The sequence below is a fragment of the Apteryx rowi genome, unplaced genomic scaffold (assembly GCF_003343035.1).
Source record: "Apteryx rowi isolate R43461 unplaced genomic scaffold, aptRow1 scaffold_1125, whole genome shotgun sequence".
Lineage (NCBI taxonomy): Eukaryota > Metazoa > Chordata > Aves > Apterygiformes > Apterygidae > Apteryx > Apteryx rowi.
In genome coordinates this window covers 122,582-142,730 of record NW_020447337.1, presented here as the reverse complement: position 1 = coordinate 142,730, position 20,149 = coordinate 122,582, and the positions used below count along the sequence as shown (strand labels likewise).

The 20,149-nt window shown below is 45.3% G+C and overlaps 1 protein-coding gene and 1 long non-coding RNA gene across 7 annotated transcripts in view; both read left to right on the top strand.

Moving 5' to 3' along the window:
- The first annotated feature begins 6 nt into the window (after positions 1–6).
- LOC112971937 lies at positions 7–1,562 on the top strand. Its single transcript, XR_003255510.1, has 3 exons — positions 7–97; positions 351–459; positions 1,146–1,562. It is a non-coding gene; the product is annotated as an uncharacterized LOC112971937 (long non-coding RNA).
- Positions 1,563–8,895: 7,333 nt separating this feature from the next.
- The window catches only part of VANGL1 (VANGL planar cell polarity protein 1), a 48,702-nt gene continuing 37,448 nt past the window's right edge, over positions 8,896–20,149 (top strand). For 4 of the 6 annotated variants that reach the window (XR_003255504.1, XR_003255505.1, XM_026077852.1 and 1 more), the window contains exons 1-3: positions 17,455–17,758; positions 17,958–18,254; positions 19,407–19,533. Coding sequence is in view for 3 of the 6 variants with exons in the window: in XM_026077852.1 (XP_025933637.1) it covers positions 18,172–18,254; positions 19,407–19,533 (210 nt within the window). In the remaining 3 variants the exon portion in view is untranslated. Of the gene's footprint in view, positions 8,955–17,454; positions 17,759–17,957; positions 18,255–19,406; positions 19,534–20,149 lie in introns of those variants that run through there. The other 2 variants (XM_026077833.1, XM_026077860.1) reach the window with 2 other exon arrangements.

Below are 20,149 nucleotides of genomic sequence, written 5' to 3'. Positions count from 1 at the left end.
AGCCACCGGGATCGGTCCAACAACTTGTCTGGCATTAAGCTGCCTGCTTTGGAAAAGGGCCTGAAGAAGGTTTATTTAGCAGCTAAGAAAAGGAATGGTAAGTGATTGTGCAGCAGAATAGTGAATCCTATACCCACATGTGGATTCCACCTAAAAATGACAACCAATTTCCACGTCTCCTGTACTGTTTTTTCCTGAAATGAAGTAAAAGCAAGGTCTCCATAGCAAATGGCATGTTGTGTTCCAAAATATTTCTTCTGTTCTTGCTGGGTAATTTGAACTCCTTTTCCAGGTTGTTTTCTGTAAGTGTATCATGTCCTAAAGAGTATGCACTCTCCCTTCCCTTTCAGCAAGTGTGCATCTTCCACGTATTGGGTACGCAACAAAAGGTTTCAACTGGTATGGTACTGAGTGGCTCATCCGAAAATATCTGTCAGCAAGGGGTATCCCCACTCTTATGTATCCTTTTGAAATATGTTCTCCTTGGTTCAAAATTTAACATTGAAATAGTCTTCTAAAGATCTTGGTGGATGCAAAGAAAGGCAAGGAATAGTTCCCACAGTATGACAGTCCAGCTGAAAACTCAATTTATCTGTCTCTACTCTTGTCCAAGTATTCCTTACACTGTGAGGGCTCAGCATCTTAAGTGATAATGATACTTTAGTGTGATTCAGTATGTCTGCCAGAATTTGTTGGGACTGCACGCTAGTTTTATGTTGACAGCCATCAACTTACCTGTCAGGTCAACTCTGTGGGGGAGATGACTGAAATTTCAGAATAACAAAAGTGTCTTAGAAAGTATCAAAATGGAGCACGTGGAAAAAAAATACTCCAGTGTTCTAAGCAAGTGATAACCTGCTTCCTTGGCTGAACATGATGGAGTTGGTGTTGGGACAGACTTGCAACAAAACAGCTCACTGCTTTCACCTTCCAGGAAAGGAAATAAACATCTACAAGGAGGCTCTGTTTTGTCACTTCTCCAGGAAGACATGCATTTGCTAAATAGTGCCACTGTCAGCAATGCTCCCAGATTGAAAATCTGAAACAAAGATAGTAGTGTACAGAGCATTCTGTCTCCTTGTTTGAGTCTGTTGTTAGACGCATTGTCTGGCATTTTGCAGCATTTCCTTGACACTTGTTATTAGATACCACTTCCCTAGGAATAAAGGCTCTTCCTCTGCTTCACAACTATCTTCATCTACAATGACAGTCTCAAAGCCATGAAGACACAGCAATTTAATTGAGAAGCATGTGCAAAAAGCCAAAGATTTTTCAATATCATGCAGGCAGTCTGTATGCATTCACTTCAGAAACATGGCGTACACAGCCATTATTTGTCTCTGTATCTGTCTGCCTTTATTGTTCAGAACCTTTATATGCTGTCAGTAGGCTTGAAGTGGAATTGGACTTCTTCAGATTTCAAAGAGTCTTTGGACGAGGATGTTGGCTCAACCGTAAATCTGTTTTAGAGATGGAAAATTAAAATTTCACTGATGGTCAAGTTGTTATCCCTTACATTCAGTTATTGCCAGGGCTTCCAATACAGTATTGTTTGACCTTTTTTTTCTGCCCTTCAAATTTCATCTTGTGTCACACTATGCCTTTTTTCAGACAGCTTTTTAGTGGTTACTTGGGACTCTATGTACATGCACACGTAAACGTCTCTGTGGAAAGGACTGCATTAATGATGTGGCATGACACCCACACAGTATAAACAATTCCAGCTCCCCAGAAATCCATTTGACTTGCATGTGTTCAAATATAAAATTTAGACACATAATCATGTGTCTACAATCTAGCAGTATCCTTCTGACCAGAATTCTTGGCAAAGTCATGCAAGGCTGCCAATATTTGAGATGGCTTTATAAATGACACCTTTGCTCCACCCATAACTGCTTTTTCATTACACAGTTCTTTGACTGTAGCAGCTGTTGGGCAAAAGCAGTTCCTTATTGCTGTCCAAAACGCTGGATGAAAAGTACCATGAGCCGTTAATTCAATGTAAAGAAATCCTAATGCAGCATTCTTGCTGTTGGCTTTAGTCTGTGTTGCAACAGAATTTTTCTGCAGGTTATGTTGTTGGCAATGTTGTCTTTAGTATATAGGGTACAACCAGGCGGTAATACCTTCCCTAATAAGTGTTTCAACCAGAGAGAGAGAAATCGAGCTGCCAAACTTAATTCATTGGTAAGTTCAGCTTCTAAAAGGAAATTATCCCACAAGCAATGGAAAGTATGTCTTTAAATATCTAATTGCCAATACACATCTCATTTGCTGAACTTACACTGTCTCTGTATCACCATCTGGTTACTTAATAATATCAAGCCTAATTCTGACATTGTTCATCACACTGACTTGTGTCCTCCACACTAGAAGAAGTCTTCCTGAGTTGGATGCTGTCTTTCACTCTTATCTTTGCCAGAAGACCCTGAGCAATTCTCATCTCCTTTTACCCTGCTGAAGCTTACACGAGCTGCCTAGCACCTCTCTAGGTGAGACCCTTGTTGCAGCTTCTCACAGGAATAGCCCCTATGTGTGTGGCGAAGGGCTTGCAGGATCAAAGCCTGACTGTAGAGACTTCCTGGGGTATAAGGTGGTAGGTAGATGTACATTTTTTTCCTTGTTACATGAACTGGCACTCTTCCAGCTGGCCAGCTGGTGGCACTGTTAATCAGCTGCAGCAAGCACATGTTGGTCTTCAGCCTCCCTTCAGAGATCAGGGCTGTGATCTCCAGCATGGAAAAACACTCCGTTTGCTGGAATTAAAATAATAATAATGGCTTTCTCTGAACACTTAATATGTACTATCAGTCTGAAGGCTCAAGGCTCTGTTCCTCTGCCTCTTCCTTTCCTTTACATTTATTGCCCTCCTTTAAAAAATTTCATTCCCCACTGTTCCCAAGTGCGCAGTCTTGCTCCTCAGCCTCACCCACACCTCCAGCCAAATCCCAGCCCAGCTACAGGTTCTCTGGCTACTGTGCCATGGAAGGATTTGTCTCAAGGCTGAGACCCCCGGAACAGAATGAAGTTGATCTGAGTACTGAGTTTACCACCTCTGTTGTCAGGTATTCCTATGTGAGACCTCACGCTCCTCTCTCCTTCTTTGAGCAGATAGGTCTCTGCCTCTGTCCTGTGCCCCTCCCTCCAAAACTGACTGGGGTTATGGAGGAGAGGGGATCATGATTACCTGCCTGTTGATGTCCTTCATCCTCTAAGTGCGGGTACACAAAGAAGAAAGGTCATGGTATGCAATAGACTCCAGCTCTCCAACTTGGGGGTGAGTCAGACAGGAGGTGTTCCCTTTTCGTGCTGTAGTCCTCTTGGCCTTTACAGATGAAATCTACCTTAACTTCTTCCCTTTAAATTTACTTTGAAAATGCTTATGGAGTGTTTTTTTCTTTTTTAAATAGTATTATTTAAGTCTGTTGAACCCAAAGAGAAGTCCAACTTCTAACTACATCTGCTTTGAAATGGAAGTGAGATTTCAACTGAATAGTGAAGTGGGTTTTGCAGAATCCCAGCTAAGTGAAGTTTTTCTAGTGTTTGCTGCCCATCACCATTTCTTTTTATTTGGGCAGAAAACATATTTTGGATAACTGATTCCATAAAGCTTTTATGCAAGTTCCTATGCAAAACAAATGTGTCATGCTGTTTCTTCAGCTGTGCTGTACTACGCATTTTCCTTTTCTAAATAGCAACCACTCCAAAAGGGAAGGAAGGCATTCTTTTATAGTCCTGTCCCTCTGTCCTCCCTCTTCCTCTAAACAAGATTTTCTGCAGAGTAAGAGCTGAAATGTGGCTCCTTGTGTTTATCTGTCGCTGTACATTTACCTAAAGCTCAGATATATACTGCTAGATCGAGGTCAGTGGCACAGAGAGAGCATGCACAGTTCACATCAACTAAACAAGCAATTTTGACCGATAGGCCTGCAAGGGGGCATCCAGTCTTTCAGGCAAAAAGCTGTCCTCTCTACCCCATGCTGGAGGCTCCAGCTGATGCCATTGAGAAGTGAGCCATAATTCAGAATAACATTCATACTTCTGCTGGCTCAGCTCATGCTTCTGTTTCTTATTTGAGACAAGGCACTGCCTCTGATTCTCAAGGCGTTGTCTAGACAAACAAATTCCATTTTAGGTGAGGAAAATCTGTGGCTCATAATTTAAGAATAATCATCTCTTCATCCTGTTCAGTAAACAATAAGAAACTGGAGAAACTAATCAAGTTTTATAGACATGTACAGATCTGTGATGTTTGTCACCAAACAACTTATTGTGTGCTGTGTATTGGGTTTGGGGTAAGACAGAGGAAGACTAATTTCCAAGGTGGAGGAGATGATCTGCAGCAGCTTAAACCTCAATATTTTAACAGAAATACTGTATGTGTGTGTCTCCAAATAAGGCAAACTCTGGCCCACAAAAGTGAAAAATTGTAGAAAAATACAAGGGTGAGTAGTTAGACTTTAAAAAAATACATGGATCTAATGCTCCCAGGGTACAAAGAAAGCAAACTAAAAGAGAAGCCAATTGAGAACAGATGATCCCAGAAGGGAGGCCGTAAAAGTTTATTTAACTAATTTGCTTGGATAGCAGATTGGGCATGAACTGTGATCGGCAAATCAAAATGTGAGACAGTGATTTGAAATACTGTGGGAGCTATTAGAAGAAGAGATAATGTCCACATTCCTGAAACTACCTCTTCTAGAGCCAATATGACTTGTGTTCCACACAAATGTGACCCAAAATCCATCTCTCCCTGCTCTCTTGTCCGACTCATGCTTTTCACAGTGAAAAATACAAGCCTGTATAATGCAGTAGCAGGACTAGTAAAATTACAGCATGAACATTTCCTCTAAAAAAGCAGATTTCTGTATCATTTTGAATTCTCTGCATGAATGATTCTGTGTGTTTTCCATGCTGGACTCTGCCATCCACCCATCTTGGCCTTGGTCAGATGATACTGCCACTGTGGGAAGATGCCTAGAACCATCTGAAAATTTGATAAGGACAAAAATTGTCTCAATCCTCATGTTTCAACCAGGAAGAGAATGTTCTGAGCACAGCTTGCACTTCCTACCATTTTTCTGACTGTTTCTTCAAAGTTAGGGAAAGAAACAGTCCTCTCAAGGAGCTATATGAAACAAGAATGTTAGTCATATATCTATTAGAAAAACAAACCAAAGGAGTGTAAAGGGAAGCCAGAAGCTCTTTCTCATAAGACCTGACGAAGTTTCAGGTTTTGCTACCTTAAGCAGAAAAAAATTACTCGTTTATTTACTTGAAGTAAGTGCAGAGCATCTACTAGCCTTCCTCTGCTGTTTCCAATTAACTTTTGGCTATAGCATTGCCATTCTCACAATAAGGATTTTTTTTTTTCAAATAAGGGAAGGGAAAGACAAACTGGGAGCAAATCAAAGGTGTTTCTTCTGTATCTCATGCAAGTTAGTGGCAGAAAGGGATGCAGAATCTGAGATCATATCCCTTTTCTGTATGCTACATCATGAAACAGACCAAGTTTGAGCATGGCTTAACATGAGTGACCTACCTCTTCGTCCTTCTCTTTTGTGTGTGCATCCTTTCTGCCCTTTATTTTTGGAAGAAGAGCATGCCACAATGTAGTGCCAGTCTATGTACTTGATCACACACAGATCCTTCCTAAAACTTCCCCTGGCCTCTGTACCAGCAAAAACGGGTAAAGACCAAAACAGAAAGGAACTGAACAGTGAAAGTGTCTCACATTACATGAAGACAGAGTGCAGTCTGGGTCAGACACAATCTCCACTTATTTAACTTTGACACACTGGAGCAAGACAAGGGAAGGGCTGCTAAGATGATGAATGGTTTGGAGCAGCTGACATAAGACGAGAGGCTGAGAGAACTGGGATTGTTTAGCCTTGAGAAGAGATGGTTCAGAGTGGAATCAATGTGTATCAATGTGTACCAATACCTGATGGAAGGGATTAAAGAAGACAGAGCCAGACTGTTCTCAGTGGTATTCAGTGAAAGGTCAAGAGGCAACGGGCACAAACTGAAACACAGGGAACTCCATTTCAACATAAGAAAAAACATTTTTACTGTGAGCGTGGTCAAACACTGGAACAGGTTGCTCAGGGAGGTTGTGGTGTCTCCATCCTTGGAGAGGTACTCAGAAGCTGACTGGACATGGCCCTGAGCAACCTGCTCTAGTTGACCCTGCTCTGAGTGGGGAGGGTGGACTGGATGATCTCCAGAAGCCCCTTCCAACCTCAATGATTGTCCTGGGATTCTGAGAGAGGGTATTCTAAAAATTTAAAAAATCTAATCTTATCTATCCAGTAATGTTCATGAGCATAGCACTTGGCGAATTTCTAAACTACGACCCTACCACACAAGTAGCTTGACTCATGCCAAACATTTCCTCATGTCTCAGTGGTTTAAACAGATGATTGAAGATGTGTGTAACAGCATCTCAGCATCTGCCTCTGAGCCTGTATTCAGTGTGTTTCTTCTTTGGCAATACTCTGTGCAACAGTTTGACCCAGTCAGGTGTCAGTGGGCCCCACTGCTGGGTCTAACAGATTTCTAAGACAGCTAGGTTTGGACAGGGCCTAGATGCTACTTATCTCCGAGGTCTGTGTACACCTTCAGCTTAGATCTTGTAGCCATCACTTTTCTTTAGCATACTGCAACAAGTCCTGCTGCCCTACACCATGAAACTAGTATTCAGGACTCCTCTGAATCTTCTCAGTGTTTTACTGGCCTCACTTTACACATGCTTCTTTTGGACTCTGTCTACCCAAAAAATTTCTTGAGCAGCTGCTGGGACAGCATAGTAGGAGAACAAGAAATATGAACTTAGCAGAAGAGTTTCTTGGTCACTTTGAGAGAACTCCAGTTAAAGAAATTAAAGATCTAAGAAAAGAAACTAAATACCTTTGAAAAGATCCCCTTTTCCTTGTTGAAGCTCTTTTCTCTTAGTTTTCTTAGCCTTTCAGCCAAGGCAACATCTCCTCCTTGTCCTCCAGCCCAATCTGCACAGGTAAAATCTTGCTTCTTACACTGAGTCACTCTCCTGTGGCACATGCATAGCCTGCATTAACTCCAGCCTGTTGCCTTTTGTCACATTTGCCCCACCTCTGAGCACCAGAGCAAGGAGGAAAAAGTCCTGTTGTGATAGTTCAGCAGTTGGGAGCCATTAGCACCCAGTGATGCTGAGAGACAGGCTTTCAGCAAGATGTCAAACACTTTCCAGGGCAGGGCAATTATCTGGAATGCAGCAGAGTACTCAGGCCTTGGGCAAGTTTAGACACGTGTTGATGCATAATACAAGATGGAGTCTATTATTTGAAATAGGCCTCTTCCAGTCAGTCACAGGGCTGGATAAGTATGTACACCATGCAATATGGGAGGAAATTCAGCTACCAAATCAGAGGGATATGGAAACGTTTCTTCTAATTCCTGATTGACTGTGTTTCATTGTAAAGTCATTCTACATTGTACAGATCTTGAGTAGAGGACAAGTAGTACAAATAAAATTGTGACATTATTTTGGAAAAGGGGAGTGAGGGGAAGTTGAAGGGGAAAAATTAAAGATGCAATCCACAGAAGCTGCAATAATGCAATGCAGAAACTATGTGGTAGGATTAACTTCAGTAAATTCTGTATTTGTTCCTTTTATAGACTGGATTGTTCTCAAGTAATTCAAAGCACAGGACTGGGAGGTAGATGGTCTAGATTTTCTTTATGCATTCTCAGCTGCTAGTTCATTGTATGACCTGAAAGCTTAACTGTTTTTATGGGGTAAGACAACCCAAAGGTGAAATGGAGAAGGAGCAGCATTCAGAGACAGGAAAGGTGATTTGCACGGCTTGCAGAACTCTGCCTTTTTCCTCCCCAGCTGCCCAGAGCAAATGGTGTGAAGAGTTGGGTGCCAAGGCAGACAGGAAGCCTGTTAGAGGCTTTGGGCAGACTAGACCATCCTCCCTGGGGGGCAAGAGGCCCTACCTCATTGCAGACCTTTCATTGCAAGGGGGAAAATGTGCTGCAGCTGCAGGCTACACGTGGAGGAGGAGACCAAGTGATCCTGTAGGCTAGGTTTTGTGGAGAGAAACCTGGGAACGTGGGCGTCCTAGATGGGAGACCTTGAAGAGACTAGTCTTCATCCTGGAGGGGAGTGTAACTGTATAAGAACAGGTGATGGGCAAGGCTGGGTGGAGGAAGACTGTGGCATGGGAAGGGCTCAACCTTGGGGGGCTGTAGGGCTCAGCAGGTGGGGGGCTGCAGCAGGGAGGAGTGCAAGAAATGGGTCTCAGGAAGAGAGGCAGCAGCAGGAATTGTGAGGGTGCATGTCTACAGGCTGAGACGGGGAAGAGGCAAATTTGTAGTGAGAGGTTCAAAGGGTGAAATCAAGTCTCTCGGGAGTGAGAAGTGGGTCCTGGCTGCTGATCCCCGCAAGCCATGGCTGCAGCAAGGGCTGGATGGCCACGAGGTGCGGTTCAGCCTTCGTGCGGGGAAGCTGAGTGACAGCAGGGGTGCGGGTGGGAGACGCTGGGGACCGGGTCTGGTGTGCGGGTGGGCAGGGCTGGGGTGCCGGAGGAGGCAGGTTATGGGGCACGGGGACCGGCCTCGCAAAGGGCAGCTGGGGTCGCAGAGGGACTGTGCGGGGCTCTCGGTGGGAGCAGGGGGCGGCCGCCTCTCGGGGGGGAGCCGCGTCCGGGGAGCGCGGGGGCTGCTGCGGGCGGCGACTCCGCCGGGGCTGGGCGCGGGGCGCCCGCCGCCGCCAGAGCCGGTGTGGGCCGGGCCGGGGCCGTGGGCGGGGGCGGCACGGCCGTAGTCAGGGGGAGGGACGGGGCCGGGCACAGGAAGCGGAAAGCGGCGGCACCAGCGACTGCGGCCGCTGCCGGGGGAAGGCGGTGGGGGACGGCGGTGGCGGTGGCGGGTCGGTGCCGAGAGCGGCATGGGGCGGCCGCGGGAGGGAGGTAGGTAGGTCGCTCGCTCGCTCGCTCGCTCGGTGCGGGGTCCGGAGCGGGGCGAGGGGCCGCGGCGCTGCCGTCCGTCGCACCCTCGCCTTCTGCCGCCGGGACCCGCCGCCGCCCTGCTGGCTGGGGCTGCCGCTCCGCTGGGGAGCCCCGCTCCCAGGCGGGGTTGTGGTTGGGGCTGGGGCCGCAGCGGGCTGGTCTCCCCGGCCGGCGGGAGCAGGGGAGGCTGCAGCCCCAAGTGGGGGAGGCGGCGAAGCTGCCTTGCCGGCCCTCCCGCGCCGGCGGGATGGGGTCCCCCGGGCCGACACCCGTGTCCCGCGGGGCCTCGGCAGCCCCGGGTCGGCGGCGTGCGCGGGGTGCGGCTGGGAGCCGGCCGGAGCTTCCTCTGCGCCCGCAGGCTGTGAGCTGAGCGGTGCTGGGGCGGGCGGAGCGGCCGCCTGCGCCTACGGCTGCCCGCTGGCAGCCCGGGGGCTGAGGCTGAGAGCCAGCGGGGCAGCGGTGCCGGCCGCGGCGGGGCCTCCCTCTGCCCGGGGCTTCCCGGGGAGCCGGTTCTCGTCGCTTGGCCGCGGGGGGAGCGGGGCAGGTCGGGGGGCCTCCGGGGCGCCGCCCGGCCCCTGCCCCTGCCCGCCCGGGCACTGGCGGCGGCGGGGCCAGCCTCGGCCGTGGAGCCCCGCGAGCCCTTTGCCGCGGGGAGCAAAGCTGCTTGGCCGTAGGGTCCTCGCTTTGATGCTTCTCACGTTGCAGCGAAAAACATCTGAACTTCTTATGAGCAAAACCTTTAAATTCGGGAGAGAGCTGTAGGCTTAGTCCTGCAGAGTGGGCAGCAGTTGCTTTTCCAAGCCTTGTGTTTGAAAGAAATGGTGCACTACTAACAGGCCAGCGTGAGTGAAATCAGAGTGGTTTGAAGACTCTGCTAATGCATCATTGGCCAAATCATATAAAACAAGCTGCTTTATGTTTCAGCTCATCCATCTGGGTGGCTAGGTGTGTCATGGGGGATGGGGACACAGCACACAGTTATGTTTCTCTGGTTAGAAGCTGATTTGATCAGTTGGAGTGATATCCAAAATCATGGGCTCACAGGACAGAGTGGTCAGTTCTGTTCCGCAAATTACAGCGTGTGGAACCTCACATGGCTGGAGATAAATCTGCTCCAAAAACGCAGGCTGCAGCACAGTAGCTGTAAGGAGATCCTCCTTTCTGTATCTGAGCAATATTGGCCTGGGATACACAGCTGAACATTTCTGAGTGTGCCCAATAGAGGGCAAAGCTATTGCATTAGTTGTTCAATTTCAGTAACAGCAAACTTTGGATGGCCACTGTGAAACAATATTCTTTTCTTATTTAAAAGATTGCTGAGGGTGTAAATTAATTTTCTTGTGCCGAAGGCTGAGTTCTTTGACTGCAGGGTCCATGAAAGCTTAAATGACTTGATGACAGGGTTTTAGTCTGTTGAGGCAGAGTTAGTAATTCTATGACTGGTTGAAGCGTTATTTCTTTGGACTTGGGTTTGTCAACAATCCATTGCCCACAAGATCCTTGCAGCTCTGAAGAGTTAAGAAGTTAAGTGACGCTGCTGGAAGAGGAAATTGGGATGTTGCAGAGTGCGTTCCATGATTTTGTTGCCTGTAAGCCCATTACTAGAGTGTACTGACACCAAGGAGAAGAAAGAAACTCTCCAAAGTTGCTTCACCATTGCTGAAGCTACGTAGTCTTTGAGGAACTTCATTTTGAATGTGCTTGGCTCTTTTCCCCCTCTGGGGTTTGGCTATATAACTGGCTGTAACTCTGGGACTTGTATTGGCTCAGTCATCATTTTGCTTGTTAATTTTGAAAAATAAATGGTGAATAGAGTCTTACAGAAAGCCTCACTTAAAAAATGCTCCTTATGAGCTGAAATTTTGGAAGGATTTCCAGCCTGTGTCAAACCACCCAGGCGAGTAGCTAACGGCCTGTGGTCATTGGCCAGCGGCTTTGAAAGGAAAGCAGATACTTGAGCTGTGCTTGGTGGTAGTTATTCTAATATAAAACCCCTTGTAGCTGCTAGTGATGTTTTGCTTTTGGTTAGTATTGGCAGTATTCTTGGTAGACCTTAGTGTGTTACGAATGTGTGCACCTAGGGAGGGTTTACCGTAATGGGAAGAGTAGGATACTGTACTGCAGAAACTCTTCCAGCATGTCTGCACCAGTTCTAGGAAAACTGTGTGTTGTGTTGTTGTGGTAACCTTCCTTCCACCCACACCTCTGACAACCAAAACTAAGAACAACATCAGAAATGTAGCTTTGCTGTTGCAGGGTCTGTTGCCATTGCTGTGTGGGGGTAGGGACCTGAGAGACCGACCTGAGCAGAGAACTGTGCTGTCCAGTTCTGCCAGTGGGAAACAGTAATTGTACAAGGCACAAGTAGTATCGTGCTCCTCTGTATCTCCTACTGTGGCTGGGGAATTTGGTGGAAGGAGAAAACAAGCATTTGTCAAAACTATCCTATAAATTTTTTAAAATTTCTTATTAGCCTTTACTTCAGAAATACCATGCCATTCAGGTCACCAAAAAAAGTAGTTACTTCCTCTGTGGTCAGCACTCCTGCCCTTCCTTCTTGCAAAGTCAGAATGGCATTGGCTTTATAATGGGTTGATCGCAAGGAGGGCGTTAGAAGGAAACTGTGTTGTGGAATCCAGCTGTGTTGTGTACTTGGGTTTGGTCACGGCCTCTAGACCTGTTTTTTGTTGGTGGTGGGTTTTGTTTGTTTTGAAACTCCAAATAGAGTGTGTAGAAGACATGGAGTGCCCTAAAGGAGGGAGTACACAGTCAATAGATAAACTTTCTGTAATTTATAGCCTTTGATGTCCTCTCAATATTTAACTGCTATGGCTACAACTAAACTTTGAAAATAAGATACAAGTACTGTTGGCTTGGATAGGCAGAGTCTGAAGCAACAGCTCCAAGGCAGATCTTGCCTCAGTTTGTTTCTGTGAGGCTGCAGGGCTTTAAATGTTGGTATTGATAACTGTGTTAGTGTGTACTAGAGCATGTGAGACTGCATCACAAAGATCAGAGGTATGCTCGAAGGTCCAACAACGCAGGGAATACATGGATGAGGAAGTACGAGTTTTCACTAGTCTAGCAGATTGGTAATTAAGGTATAGTTTGCATGACTGACGTGAATGCTGGGTGGGCTTCCAAGATTTGGACAGTGTAGATGTGGTTCTTGGAACAGGTAAAGAACATCCACTGGGGAAGCAGCAGGTTGGTGGATCCTGTGTAGAGAACTTCCCAAGTCATGGGTCAGCTATGTAACAGAGAGGCAAGAGGCTGGGACTTACTGCTGGGAAACCCCACTTGCTTGAGTATCAATTTTGTTCAGGCCTTTTCTTTGTTGTCAAATAGGATAGCCTCACTACATTTTCAGAGCAGTGTTATTGCATGTTCTAATTAAGTATATGAGTGGATTGCTTCAACAAATACAGTGACTTATCTTTTTGAAATATCCATGTCATGGACTTCTGGTTTCCAGTCTGGGGATGCAAATTCCTGGGGGTCCATGAACTGCTTCTAAGAAATTGCTTCTGTGAGAAGTAAAAAAGAAAAGAGAACCCCTTGCTATAGGGCTTGAATTTGCTGATTACTGAACTTTTTTAGCATGAGGGGCTTGCAAATTAAGAGCTATTAAGAGCTATTTGCTATAAAGCAAAAACTTTGGTTTATACATTTCAAGGCCAAAATATGCCTTATTTAATGACATGCAAAAATAAATAAAAAGCTTTTGGAAAATATGATTCCAAAAGCATGTTGGCAGTTGAAACTGAAGCCCTTGGCTCTGCAAATAGATAAACGTGGTTGAACTTAGGTGCCTACAGATCAAATTGCTGGATCGGGGACTACTCAGGAAATTCAAAAGTGAAAAGTTCCTGCTGTATTGCTCATAGGTCTTTCTTTACAGTTGAATATAGTAAGTTACGTAACTTCTCATTTTTCTGAAGTGAATAATAGGAATATGCTACAGCTGTACCATGTAGCAGAGTTAATGCCACAGTTAATATAAAAGAGACACTGTAAGACAGTCAAAAAATATTAATTTTTAGCCTTGAAGCCTAGTGCCATCCCTTAGCATAGCTCTTGGCATTCTGTGTGTTTAATTTGCAAAGCTCTTCACCTCACTAAATGAAGAAAAAATTCTTCAGCGTGATAGCTAATGGGCATCCATTATCCTCTAGACAGCTGGTGCTGTTTAACAAGTGAAGCCAACAGTGTACTGAACTGAATGTGTGCACATACTCGCAGACATTGATGGCTGCTTGTGCTCCAGATGGCACTTTCAAATATATGTGATTTCATGAGCCAATTGGTAAATTAACTCTAATTCATTGCAAGTTCTAAACTGGGCAAGATTGAAACTATACTGACGAAGATTTCAAAGCTGAGCTGCTGTGGAGTTATTTGCCTCAACTTCACAAGGGAAAATCCATTGGGATATAGGGTGTTCTTGTTTGTGTTTGCCTTCTTTGATTTAAAGATGTAACTCGTTCTTTTAAATTTCCCTTGGGCTTGGAGCCAAATTGTGCTCCCTTGAAGACGATCACAAAGCTAACTTCATTGGAAATGGGATTGGGCCGCAAGCATGGAAAATAGCAATTCAAATGAACTTTTTCTTGAGATTTATGAATCTTTTTGTGTGAAAAGAGGGAGTTGCAATGAGTTTCATAGCTGTGTAGAAGCTGTACTTACTGTGATCTCTACTGTACTCAGGAAGGGGCGACTACATTTCTTCACTGCCATGCAGGATGTGGCCACCCTTCTTGCCAGGACAGGGTACCAAATTTTCCTTTTGGGCATCCTTAGCATTGTTCCCCATCTTGTAGTTCACAGTAAGGTGAAGTGTGCTCCTGTCATCTGTGAACAGGAGAAAGGCAAAGTGAGAGTCCCTGTCCTACTGGTAGCCAAGTGCGCAGTGTGTAGTTGCACAATAGGTTGGTTTGAGTGGAGGAGGAATTCCTGTCTGCCCTCTAGCTGTTTGCTTGTGCTGCTATTCATCATGGTGTTTGTTGTGTTGTTTGGGACCATGCTGTGAACTAGGTCAGGGAAAGGATCCAAGACAAAAGCGCAACAAGTGGGAGAATAGGGTTTTTTTCAGTGGTGCTGTTTGCTCTCTGAGAATTGCATTGACACAACTGAGTGGTGAACCGTGATGTGGAGGTGGAAGTTACTTACACTGGCTTTCCTGTCAAAGCTGAGGTATAGTGTAACTGTACCCTCAGGCCAGAGGAGCCGCCTTTCACACAGGGCCACAAGCTCTGCAAACAGACCATGCCTTCAGTGGAGTCCTGTGAGATGTAATGATCCTTTGTGAAAGCATTTGAACTAATTAAATCAGACTGTCAATTGTTGCTTGTTTGTGAAGGGATGAGGCCCTAAATGACGGGCCACTTCTTAATGCAGAATAGTTGTCCTGGTCCACAGGGGGTAGAATAAGGATAGTGATGATTAGTAATTCTGCAGTGGAGGTGTTTAAAAATTGCACTTAGTTTGGATCTGGTTGTGCTAGGTAGGATGCACATGTCAATTTGCCTTCTGTAGCTTTGTTCAGGCTTTAGGGGTGGGAACTACTGGGGTGGTGGCCGTCCAAGATTGGTTTCTGTCTCTCGCATCAAAAGGGCTCCAACCAAGAGACAGCCTGGGTTGTTTTTCTTTTGGTCCCCTCCCTACCTCTTCCTCAGCAGTTCAGAAGAATTTTCTGGGGTAATGCTAGTACCCTTCCTGCTGTAACATAGACAGGAGGTAGTTAACCTACTTGGTTTGGCTATGAGAAGTGTCTGGTTGGACCATTCTCTCTGCAGGCTGTGCTCCTCTCTCCTTGGTTTTCTCATTTCATCTTGCTTAGGTTGGGAGTGGTGTCTAGCTAGCTGCCCATGCTAAACTTTGCTGGTCAAATCTAGGAAGCCTTGTTGAAGATCAGCCTCAGTTGAGCACCAGACAAAGCCAGTGGTCTTCTGCTTTTTCCAGCTTTAGTCTGGCAGATATATTTCTATTCTCAACAGGCCTATAGCTGCCTTGGCAGGAAGCTCTATTTAACCATCAGTGTGTCCTGCAGCAGGGGCCAGGAGGTGTTGCAGAGTTCCCATGTTCAATATATTGCTTTTTGACCGCAATCCAGGAGCCTTAACATTTTCTGGGGGTTCTCTTGTTGACTTTTCACAGAGCTGTGTCAAAGCTGTTGCTCTTGTTTACACAGAAAAGGAGAGTTGGCATGATCCAGCCTGCCCCAGAGTTCCTGTGTTAGCCTCACCATGAGCCTGCTTTCTGTGCCTGGTACCCAGCGCTGCCTTGCTTCACCCCACCATAAAATGGGAACTGCTTGCTTTGTGGTTTGTGTCTAGTAGGCCTGTGCATTTTCACAGCAGTTTCTACCTGCTGAAGTGTTCTCTGTCTCCAGAGAAGTGTGACCCTGTGTTACTGGAGATGACAGGAGGCATGAGAAGCTCTCCTACTAATCTGTCTCAGCTCTGATTCTTCTGTCTGGGAGCTGGGAAGAAATTCTGTTCCGTAATTAAAAGAAAATGCTGGGAACTGACACTTTTCTCTTGGGTTCCCCCATAGCACTGCTATGTGATCCTGGGTGAGTAGTATGCCTCTGTGCCTTGGTTTTCTCATTCAGCCTCTCCTGGAGGTTGTGAGAATTGTGCATTAAGGCAAAGTCCATTGAGATACTTGCTAGTAGGCCACCTATGCCAGCTTTCAGTATAGGAAGCCTAGGAAAAATTAGTAAGCCTTACTGAGGTACACCAACAGCTCCCTTCATTTTTGCTATTCTTGTAATGTGGTAGTATGTGTTTGTAAAGACAGTGGCTGCTCTCAAAGAAGAGACTCTAATAAGTTTACAAACAGCCAGTAGTTTAAGCCTGTAACACTTGTTAACACCATTCATATAACTGAGAGTGTTCCTGGTTTGTTGTGTCTGACACTTATGACCTCTTGAATGGCCATGCCTAGTGTATCATCGTGCTTTACGGGGGTGGTAAGGAGAGACTTAGCTCCATTTATCAGTGAAGGATGGACGCAGAGGAAGGGGTTTACCCTAGGTTGCCCAGCAGGGCAGAGGAGGAAAAAAAAAAAAATCAGCTTTTCTGAGTCCAAGTGTATTGCTGGAGCCATAAGCCACAGACAGTGTGTGTGAACCTAGTGAGTTAATGAGCGTTTCATCACGTGTACCAAGCTGGAGGATTTTTGTTCATGTTATGTTAATGATGACATATTCCAGACTGTACTGTGTCTTGGCTTTTTGTTTTGCTGTGCCTATACAGTTTAAATTCATCCTCACTTCCCTTTCCCAAAACCAGGCCTTATGATTCCACCCTTGTTTGCTCTTCCCAGATTTTGTGCTGCCTTTAAGGAGCTCTTTTGAGGCATGATATTCCCTTACAGCCTGGGAATTTGTGTACACAAAATGTCCCATCCTCTACCTCTCTTTTCAAAGAGCCTTGGCAAGCCCAAGTGCTGGGCAAGTACCTGCAGCTCCTGATGCAAAGGGACCACTTCTCAATGGTGTTACAGATTGCACCATGAACTAGGGAACCCTGTGGTGAAGGGATCTGATTCTTTTGGCATAGTCTGTCTGTGGTAGAGGGCTGTACTCAACTTTCTGCTTGCTTACAGGCTTTTCTGAAGGTGTTAGAGGAGAAATCTTTCTGTGTTTATGGCTGGAAAGAATAGTTGGCCAAGTATGAGGTCTGATTTCTCTTGTTGTCCCTTTCTGTGTTTGGGGAGGCAGAGGGCGGAAGGCAGTGGTTGACTTTTATTGCAAACAGCTTTGAAAACTGCTGTGAGCAGAAAATAACGGAGGAATTTAATTTAATTTAAAGCAGCTTTTTCCTTGCTCTAAAACTACAGGCCTGTAGACTGTGGCCTTCCATTCCACTGGTGTTAGTTAGAGGCAGCAATAGTCTGGGCAGGAAACATGTGAAAAGACTCTTTCGAGCCAAACACTGGGCTGTGCCAATGCAGCTCCGTCCATAGTTGCAACCCTTCTCTCTACACCTCTTTATAGTATGCATTCATCCTCCAAGCTGGTGACTTAGTCCCCTCCTCTCTGTTTCTCTTATCACCTAATGCAGAATCTGGACTTGGGAGCGATTGGTGTCTACCCTTCTCTCCCCCAGGATTCAAAATCTTTGACATATAACTATTAGGAATTGTTCTGATGTCTCCCTGTTCCTGTCCCGAAAACCGTGCTTCTCTTTTGCCCTTTACAGTTAGGACTGTAGCTGCTGTTCCAAATGGACGTACTTTGTAAGAAATGTTGGCCCGTATAAACTAGATATGTTCTCTAATCAGCGTTCCCCAGTGTTATTAGTGTATGTGTATATATAGATATAATTTTTAATAAAATTCAATTCTTCAAGACCCAAATTAACTTTTGGAGGTAAAGGTTGCAAAGGAAAGGAGGTGTTTATAGTGCCATTGATTGTATAGTAACTAATGCTTGTAAAATGGGCACACCTTGCAGTTATGAAAACAAAGCAGGTTCGGGCATGGTGGTCTGATCCATTCCTGCATTTCTCCTGGGATAGTCACATCCCTGCCGCACCTTCCCCCAAGCAGACTATAATGCTGTGATTCTGAAGCTGGTGGTATTTGGGATGTGCTTTATACAGGTGTAAAGATGGGGTGGGGAGGTCAAGACCAATACTTTTTTGGGGAGTGAATATCTATATCTAGGCTGCTGAGTCCTCTCCAAATCACTGTCTTTTCCAAGTGACTTATGCTGGTTTTGATTTTTGGATGAATGGACTAGATTTTTCAAAACAGAGGTACGTTATCAGCTTATTTAAATGTGTATGTTTCTCTGTAGACCTAAAAGAGATGTATCAGCCAGGAAGAATGTGTGAACAGACAGTATGATGAGTGCTGATGTATGGCTGGGGTGAAGAGGGTGAGGGAATTACTGCAGTAGGAATGCTGTCTTGCTTTGTGCAGAGTGCATTTCCATCCCTGCTTGTCTTTCCCTAGGTCGATGCTGAGGAGTACGGCACCCTCCCTCCCCTCTCCTCTGGTTGGGTTCCTTGTATCTGAAGCTCACTCATTCCCTGAGGACCAGGCCTTACTGATGATTGCGAAGCAAAGAGTACCCAGGAAAGCACTTCTACCACAGACTCCACCTCAGGAGCACCAACAACTCATCATCTAAATAACGTACAGTCTGTGCCCCTGCCGTGCAGTCCTGATGTCTGCTACCATGGATACAGAATCAACTTATTCAGGATATTCACACTACTCAGGTCACTCCAAAAAAGCCCACAGGCAAGGGTAAGGAAATGTTTATTCTAAATTACTGGCTGTTCTAAGCTAGGATACATCCTGTGGAAAAAAATCTAAGTTAGGCTGAAATCAGTGGGGCTACATGGAGGAGATACAGGTGGAAAGACTTTATGAGGAACCCAGTGAGGAGACTGGAAGCAGTTATCCTACTAATTTAGTGGTATTCAACCAGTTACATGCGCTCTGGAGTCATATATGGCTGGAAAGGTTGGAGAAGAGACAGTAGAAGGAAAAGATCGCTTAACTGTACTGTTAAAGTGAGAGGGCTTAACAGAGTCTCTGGGGAGAAGACATGTCAAAGTTCTCAAACTGATATTTGTCCCTTTTTCCCTTTGATGTAGTTTCTTTACCATGTAGCAGTAAGGCTTCCTTCTTCTCACCATCCTCCTGTCTGCTCTTCATTGTTTAAATAGAATTTGAGTGGTACTTGAGTCTGCAACAAGTCCTTTATCAGGATTAATTGGACTGGAAGTCGGGCTTTTCTGAACTTGAATAGCAAGTCCTTAAGGCCATAAGGTTTTAAAGGGTAAGGCAGAAGTAGCACCCTGTGTGTCTAGTACCCTTGATGCTCTCTGCCTCTAAGAGGTTAGCAGGGGGATATTAACCAGTGGAAATAAACTTCACCAGTTGTCTTGCAGTGTTAGGGTCCTAGCTGGCAAGACTTCACCTTGCAAGAACTAGGGCTGTCTTGATTAATTCTTTGTGTTAACTATATGTGTCTCTGTGAGAAACTTTGTTGCAGGTAGTGAATTGTGTAGAATAGTTAATCTCAAGTAGAGTGGATAGCTCTTGAGAGAACGCAAACTTTTCTTTCAAGTACAGCACTGTAAAAAAACATTTTAAGAGAAGCTGAGATGGAGGCAAGATAGTGCCAGCCCGTTTGCTTCCCTCTGCAATAGCTGAGGGGTTATGCTGTCCCAACCACCGGGCTGTAGGCTGCTCTAGGCAAGTTTGCTTTCTGCCTCTTCTGAAGCTTGTTTCATCACAAACTGAATCATTATTGATCAAGAAATGGGGCAAGCATGACTATAACCTAATGTTAGGGTACTTGCCATAATACAGATGGTGCAGGTTCCAGGCCCTGCTCCAGAGACTGTCTTTCTGGTAACTTTCTTCTCCTCTTGCTCTGTTTGGAATAAGGAGTCGGGACAGGCACAAATCACCACGAAGCAAAGATGGCAGTCGATCTGAGAAGTCCGTCACTATCCAGACACCGCCTGCAGAACCACTGCTTGGGAATGATGCCTCTCGGACAGAGGAGGGCCAGGTAAAGAGGAAGCAGAAATGAACATGGAGTGTGGTTTCTGGAACAGACTGCCTGATGCTACCAGCACATGAGTAGAAAATGTTGCTTGCGTGCTGGTAATGAACAATCATGATTTATTGGTACCCTCCTGTAGAGCTAGAGTGCTGTAGTTCCATTTAGAATTAGCCTGGTACAACAAGAGTTTTTTGCACTTTGCCTTTGATATAAATATACTTATTCATGCATAAAGCCAAGGTCTCAATCAGTTTTATGTCATTTCTGCAAGCATTATTTTTGACAGCACCAATGCTGGTGTGACTACCCATGGGGCATTAATTTAGCTCTGTCTCCAAAGAGTGTCATCTGCCAAGCTCTATAGAAACATCTGTTTTCATCATCTCACTGTGCATTATTTGGGTCAACTCATTTACCTGTATATGCACTTGCTTTTAAACAGGATTTGCTCAGGAGTAATAGTGTAAAACATTAGGAGCCAGAATCCCAGTAGAGAAGGGAGGCAAGAAATTTAAAGCAAATGTGAAATAGCTAGGAAGGAAAGCAAGCGAGAAGAAAAACCTAACGGTGAAGCTGGTGTATTAACACTAATTCAAACAAAGAATGGAAAAATACTATTTTT